Consider the following 14,300-nt stretch of genomic DNA (forward strand, 5'->3'; position numbering starts at 1 on the left):
TCTGGAAGGGGGGATAATGTTCGCTGTTTTATATTGGGGTCTGGAAGGGGGGATAATGTTCACTGTATTATATTGGTGTCTGGAAGGGGGGATAATGTTCGCTGTTTTATATTGGGGTCTGGAAGGGGGGATAATGTTCACTGTATTATATTGGTGTCTGGAAGGGGGGATAATGTTCACTGTTTTATATTGGGGTCTGGAAGGGGGGATAATGTTCACTGTTTTATATTGGGGTCTGGAAGGGTGGATAATGTTCACTGTTTTATATTGGGGCCTGGAAGAGTTGGATAATGTTCACTGTTTTCTATTGGGGTCTGTAAGGGGGGATAATGTTCACTGTTTTATATTAAGGTCTGGTGGGGGGGATAATATCTCTGTTTTAAATTGGGGATTGGGGTCTCCCTCTCTCTTTCCCCCACCCATTTTCTCTCTCTCTCTCACCTGCTTTGTCTCTCTCCTCTCCCCCTCTCCAGCCCGCTTTGTCTCTCTCCAACCACCCCCCCCCCCGCTCTGTGCTTCCCCCTGCCCTGCTCTGTCTCTCTCCCTCTCTCATGGAGGCCAAACTGATTGGCCACCCCTAAACCACCAGATTCATTCAGCTCCATTTTGCAATTTGCCTTGTGTTTTTCTGGCTATTCTCGCACTCCCTTTTTTTCTGTTTTAATCAATCTCACAGGTTATTAGAAGACTATTTGCAGTCGGGAAACTCAAAGAAGCATCACATCAGGATCTGAAGGAGTCGCCCAATTTATCGTAACCTGAATATCACCAGATTTTGAACATGAAAGGAAATAGCAGCGATCACAGTGGGGATAAACTGTACACATGTTCTGTGTGTGGACGAGGTTTCAGCCAATCATCTGGCCTGTCGAAACACAAACGCAGTCACACTGGGAAGAAACCGTGTAAGTATCGGCAGTGTGGAAAGGAATTCAATTACCCATGTCAGCTGGAAACTCATCAGTCCAGTCACACTGGGGAGAGACCATTCACAGGCTCTGTGTATGGAGATTCATTCAACCAAACAACTTGTTGAAATATCAGTGACTTCACACTGAGGAGAGGCCATTCAGATGCTCTGAGTGTGGAAAGGGATTCACCAATTCAACCAACCTGCTGACACACCAGCGAGTTCAAACTGGAGTGAGACTGTTCACCTGCCCCATGTGTGGGAAGGGATTCACTCGGTTATCCAACCTGCTGACACACCAGCGAGTTCACACTGGAGAGAGACCGTTCACCTGTCATGTGTGTGGGAAGGGATTCACTCAGTCATCCAACCTGCTGACACACCAGCGAGTTCACACTGGAGAGAGGCCGTTCACCTGTCCTGTGTGTGGGAAGGGATTCACTCGGTTATCCACCCTGCTGACACACCAGCGAGTTCACACTGGAGAGAGACCGTTCACCTGTCCTGTGTGTGGGAAGGGATTCACTCGGTTATCCACCCTGCTGACACACCAGCGAGTTCACACTGGAGAGAGGCCGTTCACCTGTCCTGTGTGTGGGAAGGGATTCACTCGGTTATCCACCCTGCTGACACACCAGCGAGTTCACACTGGAGAGAGACCGTTCACCTGTCCTGTGTGTGGGAAGGGATTCACTCGGTTATCCACCCTGCTGACACACCAGCGAGTTCACACTGGAGAGAGGCCGTTCACCTGCCCCGTGTGTGGGAAGGGACTCACTCGGTTATCCAACCTGCTGAGACACCAGCGAGTTCATACTGGAGAGAGGCCGTTCACCTGCCCCGTGTGTGGGAAGGGATTCACTCGGTTATCCACCCTGCTGACACACCAGCAAGTTCACACTGGAGAGAGACTGTTCACCTGCCCCGTGTGTGGGAAGGGATTCACTCGGTTATCCAACCTGCTGAGACACCAGCGAGTTCATACTGGAGAGAGGCCGTTCACCTGCCCCATGTGTGGGAAGGGATTCACTCAGTCATCCAACCTGCTGAGACACCAGCGAGTTCATACTGGAGAGAGGCCGTTCACCTGCCCCATGTGTGGGAAGGGATTCACTCAGTCATCCAACCTGCTGAGACACCAGCGAGTTCATACTGGAGAGAGGCCGTTCACCTGCCCCATGTGTGGGAAGGGATTCACTCAGTTATCCAACCTGCTGACACACTAGCGAGTTCACAAGCGACTACAATGATGGATTCTGCTATTAATCACATCCAGGACTGGACTGAAACATGTTCATTGGGGTCTGTTTCTGCTGATAAACTCCAGCCCAGTTATATGGGTTAATATTCTGTATAAAAGTCAAATAAATCAGTTTTGTGTTAAACACACAGTGTGTCAAGTCTTTCTAACAAAGCGAACACTTGTTAGTTTCTTTTTCCCCTGTCTCCTCCATCTTCACCTTCAACAAGTGTGAGGAGCTCATGGTCTTCTTTGTCACTCAGATTGAGACCATCCAATCAGCTGCCTCTGCTGTTTCCCTCCCTTCCACTAGCCCCCCAGGCCAAACTGTCTCGAAAGCTCCCCCTGCCCGAGCCCTGAACCCGCATCTTTCTCTGGTTTCTCTCCTGTCTTCCTCATTCCCTCTCCGAGCTCATCTTGCCTCACCTCCTGCTCCCTTGACCCTATTCCCACTAAACTGCTGACCAGCCAACTTCCCCATGTTAGCTGATACTGTTAACAGTTCTCTCTCTTCAGGCACTTTCCCTCTCTCCTTTAAATCTGTCTTATTCACCCCCTCTGCAAGAGGAACAACCCTTAACCCCACTGTCCTTGCAAACTACCACTTCCTCCAATCTCCGTTTCCTCTCCAAAGTCCTTTGAAGGTGTTGTTGTCTTCCAAATCAGTGCCCATCTTTCCCGGAACTGCATGGTTGAATTCCTCCAATCAGGTTTCCACCCCTGCCACAGTACAGAAACAGCTCTTATAGCCTATGTAACTGAAACAAAGGTAAACTATCCCTCCTTATCTTTCTCCACCTGTCTGAAGCCTCTGACACCTGTCCACTGTTGTCCAGCTGGGTGGGACTGCACCCTCCTGGTTGCATTCTTATCTAATCATAGCCAGAGTATCAGCTGCAATGGCTTCTCTTCCCACTCCTGGACAGTTACCTCTGGTGTCCTCCAAGGATCTATCCTTCACCCCCTTCTATTTCCCATCTACATGCTGTCCCTCAAGAACACCATTTGAAATCACAGCGTTAATTTTCACATGTATGCTGATGGTGCCTGTTGTGTTATTGTGTCCTCAACATAAATATACCAAACATTCTGAGGATGAATGGTGTGTTGAATAAAGGGTTCTTTATTACCAGACTTACAGAACAGCACCAAGATACATGTACTGACTATTGACTAACACTGCTCCAACTGCAATATCATAGGTTGGCTTGCATCAATTCCTGTGATGTATACCAATCTACATATTCAACAGTATGTTAACTAGTACATTAGCAGGTTAAAAAAATCACAACACTCCTTTAAATGGAAGTTTCCTAAATTATATGCTCTGCACATCATGAAATAAGATAATTGTGAACAATATTTACACATATATTGACTCATCAGTCGAGAGTCTCTAAAATGTACAGGTAGTCTGTTGACTGCACTTGATCTTGTCACTGTGAAACTGCTGAGATCTGGAATTGTCAACTCCTCTCTTGACTCATCGGATTGACTGACAACTATCTTGTACTTGAGTGTTGTACATGTCATTTTTCTGAGCTTCCTTCTTAGGACTTGAATGTGAATGTGTCCTTGATGCTACAGGAGTGTCAGACATGATGTTGTTGGATAACTTTCTCAGCTAACATCTATTCCTTCACAACATTGCTCCATTCAGGGTGGTTACCTCCTATGACCGAGGCTCATTACAGATCTTGGACACTTGCTCAGGGTTCCATGTCTTCTCTCAGTCTGACCTTTTGTTCAATCAAGTGATGACTGAAGATTTGACCTAGTTTATTTTTCAAACATGATTTCTTCCAGGGATGGTCATTCTGTGTTTAATTGTGTTGCTCATAGGTGCAATATGGCTATCCTGATTTCAGAGTTAGTGACTTTACTCTCCGCACCAACCTTTCTGCCAGTGTTCAGCCTCAGGTAATGTGGGGATGACGTAATGTGATTTACAGCCCACTTTGCACACATCTTGAAATGGCTAACTGGTGTACTGAGGACAGTTATCTGACACTTATCTCCTCTCGGGAACCAAAAAGACTAAAACATACACTCATTGTGTTCGCTACTGATGCGCTTTATGTATCCATCAATTGGCGAATGATGGGGAACTTGGAGAAGTAGGGGGTAATCAATAGAAAATCGTCACCTTTAACTGAAGACAGGTCAGTGACTATTCTTGACCATGTATGTAATGGAACATCATGTGGATGAAGTGACTCACTGTCTGTGTTGGCTCAGTTGACGTTTTTGGCATACATTGCACATCCTCAATGCTCACTCTATGCTACTGTTGATTCCTGGCCAATAAACTGTCTCATGTGCAAGTCATCTTGACTTTTTAATCCCCTTGTGACCTTGATGTAATTGTGTAAGGTTATCCTGATGGAACGTTTTCGAAATCAACACTTGTCTTCCCCCAAAAATAATATGTCAGAATATGGCCAAAAAAGTTCTCATATCTGCAGGAACCTCTTGCATTGTAGCAGGCCAACCACTGATGCTGAATTGCCATTATGCCTTTAAGACAGGATCTTCAGATGTCTCCTCTTGGAGCTCTTCATGTCTTTTCTGTACAAATCACATTCGATCAATATTCTACAGGTCTTCCAGCTCCACATCTGCCTCATCTACTTGCACATCGTGGAATGTCTTCTTGTTTCTTGGGATTAGGTAGTTTGCTCAATGTATCAGAAGTAACCATGAGGTTTCCAGGTTTATATGAATCTTGCAGTCATACCCCTTTGTAGTCGAGGTGGTGCATGGTGAGTGCTGTTTTACAAAAACATTGCCAATGGCTTGTAATCAGTCTTAACAACAAAGCGTTTGCCAAATAGGGATGTATGTAATCTGGTGATTTTGAATACTAAAGCTAATGTTTCATGCTCTATGTTTGAATAGATCACTTGACTGGGTGAAAAACTTTTGGAACCGAATGCAATTGGTCTATCTTCCTCAAGACCCTTTTGCAAAGCATATACCTCAAGTGTAGTTTCTTTCCTTGGGTCATAATATTGCAAATATGCTTCTGCAGAAAGGGACTGTTTTAGTGAATCAAACGTGGGCTGATGCTCTTTCATGCCACAAGAATGGTGTATCCTTTTTAAGTACACGCAGTGATGATGCTTTCTCTGAGAAATTCGAGATATCGGGTGCTAAAATTTTAAACAATCAGAAACATCTCTGTAACTCTTCCTTGTTTTGCGGTGTTGGCACTGATTGTATATTCTCAACCTTACTGGGAGCCAGTGTCAGTAGATTGAGCCCGAAAAGCTGATGTGATTCACACTGATAGCACACTTTTTACTATTAAACCCAAGACCTTCTTTTCTAGCTGCCTCCATTATCCAGAATGTTAAACTCCAGCCAACTTAAAAGGTTATTATTATCGGTAGAAACAAACCCCAACTGTCAGAATAGAATCGTAGAAAATTTACAGCATAGAAGGAGGCCATTCAGCCCATTGTGTCTGTGCCAGATGGAAAAAAAAAAGATATCCGGCTTAATCCCACTTTCCAGTGGTTACGAACTCAGAGATCATCGTGAAAAATTTCTAACCTTTGCCAGTTCTGATGAAAGGTCACAGACTTAAAACGTTAACTCTACTTCTCTCTCCACATATGCTGCCTGACCTGTAGAATATTTCCGGCTGATCTGGGTGAATGGCAGAACAGGCTCAAAGGGCCAAATGGCCTCCTCCAGCTCCTATTTCTTATGTTCATTAAACCTCAGTCTGGTTCCTCTCAAGCTGCTGAGTGAGTGAATTAAATCTTTCTTGACAAATCACCAAGATACCAGATTACAAGTCATGTCCGAAACATCATTTATTGGTTACAAAACACAACTTAATTAAATCTGGGCACACAGACACTTAAGAGACATGTATCAACACATCTCAATGTAATCAAGAGTTATCCAGCAGTTGAGCACTAATAGGGAGAGAATTTCACAAAACAAGCAACAAATTCAGGAAGAGCACGGCTACCCAACGACGTGTCGGGTTCGGGTTGGGTCGGGTCTCTCTTCCGGGTCCGGCATTCAGGCTCGGGTCGGATCAGTCACACTCTATTACCACCTCCGGTACGTGGCTCCAATGATAATGTACTTTTTGGACTTAAAACGTTGTTTAGTTACAGTTTTTTTTAAAGCTTGTGCAAATAAGCAACAAAGTGAAAAATTGAAGCTAGGTTAACTGATGTTCTGGTCGGGTCGGGTCAGCCGCGGGAAAAAATGAAAGGACTCGGGCCGGTCCGGGTCGGATGTGGTTCTGTCGGGCTCCGGTCGGGTTTAATTTGCAGATCCGAGCTGGCTTTGAAACACGGGTGAGAGTTGTCAAAAACTAAAGTCTGATTTTTTTGACTTGGAATCATGTAATTATAGCACTGTTATTGAAGTAAACTAGTTGGGTAATGGTAATTTTTTACAATCTTGCATCTGTAATGAATAAAATTACACTGTACTCAGAATACAATTTCATGAGACTTACCTGACAGCTGATAATTGGTTTTACAGAGCTTCACATTCTCAGTGTCCTGCTTCTGCCTATTTATAGCTTCTTCATGTAAAAGGTGTTCTGTGAAGATGTGTCAACTTTAATGGAAAGCAATATATATATATAAACATACCAGACGGCACGTTCTGGTACCTTGGTAAGTGATGTGCACAAATCAGTAGGTATATAAATTAATAAAAAGTAAACACTCATGAGACATTTACAATCCAGAAACTTGAACATAAGCAGGGTCATTTTTCTTATTTTGTGCTGTGACATAATCACCTGAATGATGCAGAAAGTAAAACCAGGTAGGGAGGATTGTATACCAGTTATACAGCCTGTCCAATTTACTGTCCATTAACTTAAATGGACAGGAATATCACATACATTCTGTTAGGAGCATGTGATACTCCTGATCCAATTTTCTTTTAGACAATTATTTACCTCCAAGCACAAAAGAGGAAAATAACCTTATTAACTTCAGCAAATGTGGTGGCTCTCTAGATGAAATACTTGTTTTTAAATATCATCACTCATGGTAGATTTTATAGTTTAAAATAATTAGTCAAATTATAAAGATTTAAACTAAAATAATCTTGTTTGCAGTGCAGATCTCATTATAATAATGAAAACTAATGAAAAATGTGATTTTCCTTTTCAAATGGTCCAGATTTTATGCAATGTAAAAAGTGTAGCAGATCCCCCATGTGCCCAAAGATCTTCAGGTCGAGAATCAGCCTGCTCAGTGACCTGAAGACCCATGGCAGAGACTTTGAGTGGATGTCATCCTCAAATCGACGACAATCTCAACAGTAACAAGTTTGAGGTTCTGTTGCATCATCCCCAAATCAGGCTCAAATGTTTGGTAATGGCTGTGACAATGCAGCAGGTCCAATGGACAGCTGTATATCCCAACAGTGATGAACACTTCTGGCTCCTGTTCCACTGTATCAATTGGTTCAGTGACAGCTGCATTTAACAGCAAGGTGAGCTGAAAATCATAACTATTGTGTTGGCTTGGAGAAAGGCAGCACCTCTGTATATACATGTTCATACATGTACAGAGTACTGTGCCATCAGTCTCAGAAACCCAGTGACCATTTATAGTGACTGCAGAGAGCTCAGGATAGTTTCACTGTAACCAATACACAGCACTTGTGGTGCAGGACAGTCTTTTCCAGATAATCTTAAGCAATGTCAAAACACACATTGAAGAAAGATAGCCAGAGTTACACTCCTTGCCCTGCATCACTATGGTGTAAAAGACTGTGACTGGGTCAGTGGACAGTGAAAATGGAGATGAACAATGAATGGAATTCAGCCAAACACCTGAGCAAACCAATAAGTGGAAATTCCAGATCACTTCAGTTGCTGCAAAGCACAGGACATATTAAGTTTAAACAGTTCATGTTCACTGCAGGATATTCACATTCAGTAACCAGTTTGTGCAGGGTTTTCAGAAATTATTTCAGACACACACTGCTGTGTAAATGGAAGCAAGTTTCAAATTCCTATTAGAGTCATAGAGAGATACAGCACTAAAACAGGCCCTTCGGCCCACCGAGTCTGTACCAACCATTAACCACCCATTTATACTAATCCTACATTAATCCCATATTCCCTACCACATCCCCACCTTCACTCAATTCTCCTACCACCTACCTACACTAGGGGCAATTTACAATGGCCAATTTACTTATCAACCTGCAAGTCTTTGGCTGTGGGAGGAAACTGGAGCACCCGGCGAAAACCCACATGGTCACAGGGAGAACTTGCAAACTCCACACAGGCAGTACCCAGAACCGAACCCGGGTCCCTGGAGCTGTGAGGCTGCGGTGCTAACCACTGCGCCGCCCTATTGACAAACCAATGTTTTTGCTGCAGACCAGCGACTTGCCAGCTACTGATCCTGCACCATTAATTTTAAGCCATGTCAAATGAGCTGTGTCAGTTCTCAGGTGATCTCTGCTAAGATATCCCATGACTGCAAAAACAAACATTGGGAATTGGTCTGTGTATACTGTTATGATCCTGTAGTTTTATTTCAGGAAGAATGCCTTTCAGGCTGGCAAAAGAGTCGTACTGCTTTAAGGCAGCTAGCTGTAAAGACTGAGTCTGAGAATGCATTCTCATTGCCTGGGATACAGCCATTCGGAGACGGTGATTCAAAGGGTGCATTCTCATTACCTTGGATACAGCTGCTCCAACTGAGCATTGAGATACACATTTAATTTTGAACTGGCTTACAGACTAAGAGGGGACACAGACAGACAGCTGTGTGTTAGCACCTGAAAGAAGGGCTCTCACACCATTTAAATTGAAGGCAGAGAATTTAGTCTGTTTATTTATTATTCTCTCTCAAAATTCTAAAAGTCAAGCCAAAACAGAGATCTCTGACAATTTAAACTGAAGGAAGGGAAGTTAGATTGTGACAATCTTTTATCCCTCAAAAATTCTAAAGCCAGATTGATTCGATTGAAAGTGGTTGTTGATGTACTGTAGTCGTCACTGGAAGAAAGCAGAGTTTGAAACTTTGGGTGTTCGACTGTTCCCTTTCCTCATCGGACCCTGGAAGATTGTGCGTGGACATTAATCAGAGGATTGTTAATCAGGAACAGTAAATTTACAAGAACTCTAATTTTTTTTCTATTTTAAATGTTGTTTATATCTTCATAGTGTTAAAGAATTTAGTTTTTCTAATTAAACAGTTAATTTGTTGATTTAAAGACACCTGGTTTGGTTAGCCTCATTCGGGGGTTAATAGGTGGTACAATTTGGCTGGATCTTTCTTTAATTTGGAAAGTTTTAAATGATATCTTTGGCGATCTGTGGAGGGACAGGACTGAATTAACAGTGTGTTTCTCTCACCACAATCAGAATCATATTTTTTGATTGGGGCTTTGACTCGAGCGGTTGGTCGTAACAGTACACACACACCTCCTTTTTGGCCATTTACAGAAGACTGACACACTGAAGTTGTGAAGGAGTGTGCAGTTCCACCCACTTGCTTTCCTGGTTGAAGTTAATTTCCACCAAGGTGAAAGATTATAAAAAATAAAGACTTAAAACAGGTAAAAAGACCTCTGGGCAGCTTTGCGATTGGCCAGCTTTAAAAATCAAAAAAGCGGAACTGTCAATGAAACGACAGTTGGCAATTTTTTTTCAAAGCCAGTCTTTTGGTCAAGCTCGGAAAGGGAGAAGCCAATGGTGGATTTCCGAAACCCCAATGTTGGAAATCTGCCATTTGGCAGAAACTTCTCATCCCTGAGTTACTTGTGAATTCGCTGGTGTGCCAGAAGGTTGGATGAAGTAGTGAATCCCTTCCCACACTCAGAGCAGGTGAATGGTCTCTCCCCAGTGTGAACACGCCGGTGTGTCAGCAGGTCAGATGAAGTACTGAATCCCTTCCCACACTCTGAGCAGGTGAACGGCCTCTCCCCAGTATGAACTCGCTGGTGTGTCAGAAGATGGGATGGAGCAGTGAATCCCCTACCACACTCTGAGCAGGTAAATGGCCTCTCCCCAGTGTGAACTGTCTGGTGTGTCAGAAGGTTGGATGAGGTAGTGAATCCCTTCCCACAGTCTGTACAGGTGAATGGCTTCTCCCCAGTGTGAAGTCGCTGGTGTGCCAGAAGGTTGGATGACTGACTGAATCCCTTCCCACACTCAGAGCAGGTGAACGGCCTCTCCCCAGTGTGAACTCGCTGGTGTTTCAGCAAGTCGGATGAAGTAGTGAATCCCTTCCCACACTCTAAGCAGGTGAACGGCCTCTCCCCAGTGTGAACTCGCTGGTGTGTCAGCAGGTGGGCTAACTGAGTGAATCTCTTCCCACACTCTAAGCAGGTGAACGGCCTCTCCCCAGTGTGAACTCGCTGGTGTGTCAGCAGTTTGGATAACTCAGTGAATCCCTTCCCACACTCAGTGCAGGTGAATGGCTTCTCCCCAGTGTGAACTCTCTGGTGTGTCAGACGTTGGGATGGAGAAATGAATCCCCTACCACACTCTGAGCAGATAAATGGCCTCTTCCCAGTGTGAATTCGTTCATGTGTCAGAAGATTGGATAACTGAGTAAATCCCTTCCCACACTCAGAGCAGGTGAACGGCCTCTCCCCACTGTGAACACGCTGGTGTGTAAGAAGGTTGCAGGACTGAGTGAATCCCTTGCCACACTCAGAGCAGGTGAATGGCCTCTCTCCAGTGTGAACACGCTGGTGTGTCAGAAGGTTGGAGGACTGAGTGAATCCCTTGCCACATTCAGAGCAGGTAAATGGCCTCTCCCCAGTGTGAACTCGCTGGTGTGTCAGCAGGTCGGATGAAGTAGTGAATCCCTTCCCACGCATGGAGAAAGCTCCAGAGTGTGACTGCGTGGATGAGTTTCCAGTTCAACTGGGTAATTCAATCCTTTTCCACAGTCCCAAAATTTACATAGTTTCTTCCCAGTGACTGCACTTGTGTTTCGACAGGCCAGATGATCGGCTGAAACCTCATCCACACACAGAACTCGTGTACAGTTTCTCCACACTGTGATCGCTGCTTTTTCCTTCCACGTTCAAAATCCGGTGATATTCAGGTTATGATAAATTGGGCGACTCCTTCAGATCCGTTTGCTTTGCATTTCACGACTGCAATTCCTCCCCTTCTAAAACCCTGTGAAATTAATTTAAAACAGAAAATAAGAGTGTGTGAGAGAACCCACTAAAACACAAAGGCAGGTTGTGAAATGGAGCTGAATGAATCTGGTAACTTATGGGGCCGGTAGGAGGAAAATGTGACCATGAAAGTTGCTGGATTGACTTACAACCCCAACTGGTTCACTAACGTCCTTCAGGGAAGGGAACCTGCCACCCAGTCTGGACCTACACAAGACTCTGCCCTCTATAGGAGGACAGAGAGAGAGGGAGAGGATTTTATATATCTGCAACTCAATCAGAACTTTGAAAGAACCTCCCAAACCTTCAATTTCCATCATCTAGAAGGATCAGGGTAGCAGGTGTCTGTGAACACGATCACCTCCAAGTCACACACCATCCTGAGTTGTCTGACATCCAGTACTGGATGAACAGAAATTTCATCCAATTAAATATTGGGAAGTCTGAAGCAATTGTCTTCAGTCCCTGCTACACACTCCATTCCCCAGCCACAAAATCAGTCCCTCTCTCTGGCAACTGTCTGAAGGGAAACCAGACCGTTCATAACCTTGGTGTCATATTTGACCCCGAGATGAGCTTCCGACTAAATATCAGCACAATCACTCAGACCACCTATTTCCACCTCAGTAACATCACCAGACTTCGCAACTGCCTCAGTTCATCTACCTCTGAAACGTACATCCATGTATTTGTTACCTCTCAACTTGACTATTCTAACACACTCCTGGCCGGCCTCCCACATTCCACCCTCTGTAAACTTGAGATCATCCAAATCTCTGCTGCCTGTGACCTTACTCGAACCAAGTCCTCTTCACCCATCACCACTGTGCTCACTGACCTACACAGGCTCCCAGTTAAGCAGCACCTCAATTTTAAAATCCTCATCCTTGCTTTCAAATCTCTCCATGCCCTCACCCCTCACTATCTCTATAATCTCCTCCAGCCCTACAACCCTCCGAGAGATCAGGGCTCATCTAATTCTGGAATCTTGAGCAGCCCTGATTTTCATTGCTCCACCACTGGTGGCTGTGCCTTCAGCTGCCAAGGCCATAAGCTTTGGAAATCCCTCCCTAATCCTCTCCACCTCTCCCCCTCACCTTCTGTGCTTCAGTCACTTCTTAAAACCCACCTTTTTACTCAAGCTTTTGGTCATCTGCCCTAATATCTCCTTACGTGACTCAGTGTCAAATGTTGCTTTATAAACACTCCTGTGAAACACCTTGGAACATTTTATTACGTTAAAGACGCTATATAAATACAAGTTGATGTTAACTTGGACATTTATCACCATTCCTTCATCATCACTCGGTGAAAATCCTGTAACTCCTCCTCTAACACCATTGTGGGAGCACCTTCACCACACAGACTGCAGCGGTTCAAGAAGGCCCACCATCACCTTCTCAATGGGCAACTGGGAAATGGCAATATACGCTGGTCTGGCGACTGATGCCCATATCCCAGGCATAACGTAATAAAATCTGTATATGTAAAATGGATGCAAAGCATCTTCAGAAATACTTGTGACATAAACAATACTCTTTTACATTGAATGCTTGATGTCCGTTTAGCAACCTCATCTCCCCTTGAATCTACCTCCCTTGACAGTCTCACATTGAAAATTGCCAGGCACGACTGGGATTAAAAGTACTCGGGATTAAACTCAGCAGCATCTGCTCCATCTCCACTTCAGATCAAACTGATGCAACAAAAAAGACAGGTGGTCAGGGACCAAATTCTGCCGGCAGCCTGCAATTGAGGAGTGGGGGAAGCAGGAAGAATGGGGCAATATAGTCCAACACTCACAGTAACCTACAATCCACCGACATTACCGGGATAGGGAGACAGAGTTTAGAAACACTCAGCAACACAACTCCAGTAAAAGATCCCAGGAGGAAAAGGGGGAGCAGTGTGTGTACCTGCCCTGATATCCCCCTCCCCTGGCCTGTCAGTCAAACCCCCCACTCCTCCCAGTCCACAGCTCAGCCTATCAGCTTCCTGCACCTTGAGCCAGCCCTGCCCAGGTGTGGCCCAGTCCAAGGGGAGTCTTTGTGGAACCAGGGAGTGGGGGAGGGGGGACCTCCTGCCCTGTGCTGTGTCCCAAATGGTTCCTCCCTCCCCCAGGCCCCTTTGTAACTGAGCTCAGTTTCCTTTGAAGTTTTTGTCTTTGATGTTACATTTTATTAATCTTTAATTCCTCCAAAAGAGCTAGAAAGTTTGTGACTGTTAACCTGGGTTTTTTTTACCGGGAGAAGCCCCGGTAACTGCCACCCCGCTCGGTGAAAACACGGGACCTGGATCTTCTTATTGGGGGTGTTGAGGCCTACACCGGGTGTTTCTGAAGCCCGCCAGCCGGCTCCTTTCCTCTCCGGCACTCGGTGATTTCTCACCCGCTGCGGATCCAAACTTCCGCTTCCGTTCTGTCCAGAACCCGCACTGCGCATGCTCCAAACTCTGTGCCGCAAAGCACCTGCGCACTCCGAACTTGGCACTCCCGCCAGCGACCTCTGACCTGACACCTGACAGGGTGATTGACGGAGACTTGGTACCAATAGCAAGAGGGGGCGGCTCCTCACTCGTTCCGATTGCTTGGAGGACCCACCGCTCGCTCGGTCCTCCAAACCCGCCCCCTCTGCTCCTACTGGTCCGCAGCGAACGTCGATCACCCGGCGAACGGTGTGAGCTGGGCATGCGCTGGTGGCAGGGTGTGCGGTTGCAGCAGGTGAGAGGGCAGCGGGTTAATAAAACCCTGAAATAAAAACAAGAAATGCTGGAATCACTCAGCAGGTCTGGCAGCATCTGTGGAAAGAGAAGCAAAGTTAACGTTTCGGGTCAGTGACCCTTCTTCCGAAGTAGCAAATATTAGAAATGTGAAAGGTTATAAGCAAGTGAGGTGAGGGTGAGGCAAGAGATAACAAAGGAGAAGGTGGAGGCTGGACAAGGCCACATAGCTGACCAAAAGGTCATGGAGCAAAGGCAAACAATATGTTAATGGTGTGTTGAAAGACAAAG

The 14,300-nt window shown here is 45.3% G+C and overlaps 2 protein-coding genes across 5 annotated transcripts in view; one reads left to right on the forward strand and one right to left on the reverse strand.

The window, feature by feature from the left end:
• The first annotated feature begins 266 nt into the window (after positions 1-266).
• The window catches only part of LOC137349428 (zinc finger protein 420-like), a 30,127-nt gene continuing 16,093 nt past the window's right edge, over positions 267-14,300 (forward strand). Inside the window, exon 1 of the mRNA XM_068014942.1 lies at positions 267-1,754. Within this exon, the coding sequence (XP_067871043.1) occupies positions 1,165-1,754 (590 nt within the window). The 5' untranslated portion in view covers positions 267-1,164. The remainder of the gene's footprint in view (positions 1,755-14,300) is intronic.
• LOC137349426 (histone-lysine N-methyltransferase PRDM9-like) overlaps positions 5,954-14,300 on the reverse strand; it is a 46,081-nt gene continuing 37,734 nt past the window's right edge. The window contains exons 2-3 of one of the 4 annotated variants that reach the window (XM_068014939.1): positions 13,535-14,037; positions 5,954-11,289 (exon numbers count right to left, since the gene is read on the reverse strand). In XM_068014939.1, the coding sequence (XP_067871040.1) occupies positions 9,912-10,982 (1,071 nt within the window). In that variant the 5' untranslated portion in view covers positions 10,983-11,289; positions 13,535-14,037 and the 3' untranslated portion in view covers positions 5,954-9,911. Of the gene's footprint in view, positions 11,290-12,564; positions 12,588-13,534; positions 14,038-14,300 lie in introns of those variants that run through there. The other 3 variants (XM_068014938.1, XM_068014940.1, XM_068014937.1) reach the window with 3 other exon arrangements.

Source organism: Heterodontus francisci, chromosome 34 (assembly GCF_036365525.1).
Source record: "Heterodontus francisci isolate sHetFra1 chromosome 34, sHetFra1.hap1, whole genome shotgun sequence".
Taxonomy (NCBI): Eukaryota; Metazoa; Chordata; class Chondrichthyes; order Heterodontiformes; family Heterodontidae; genus Heterodontus; species Heterodontus francisci.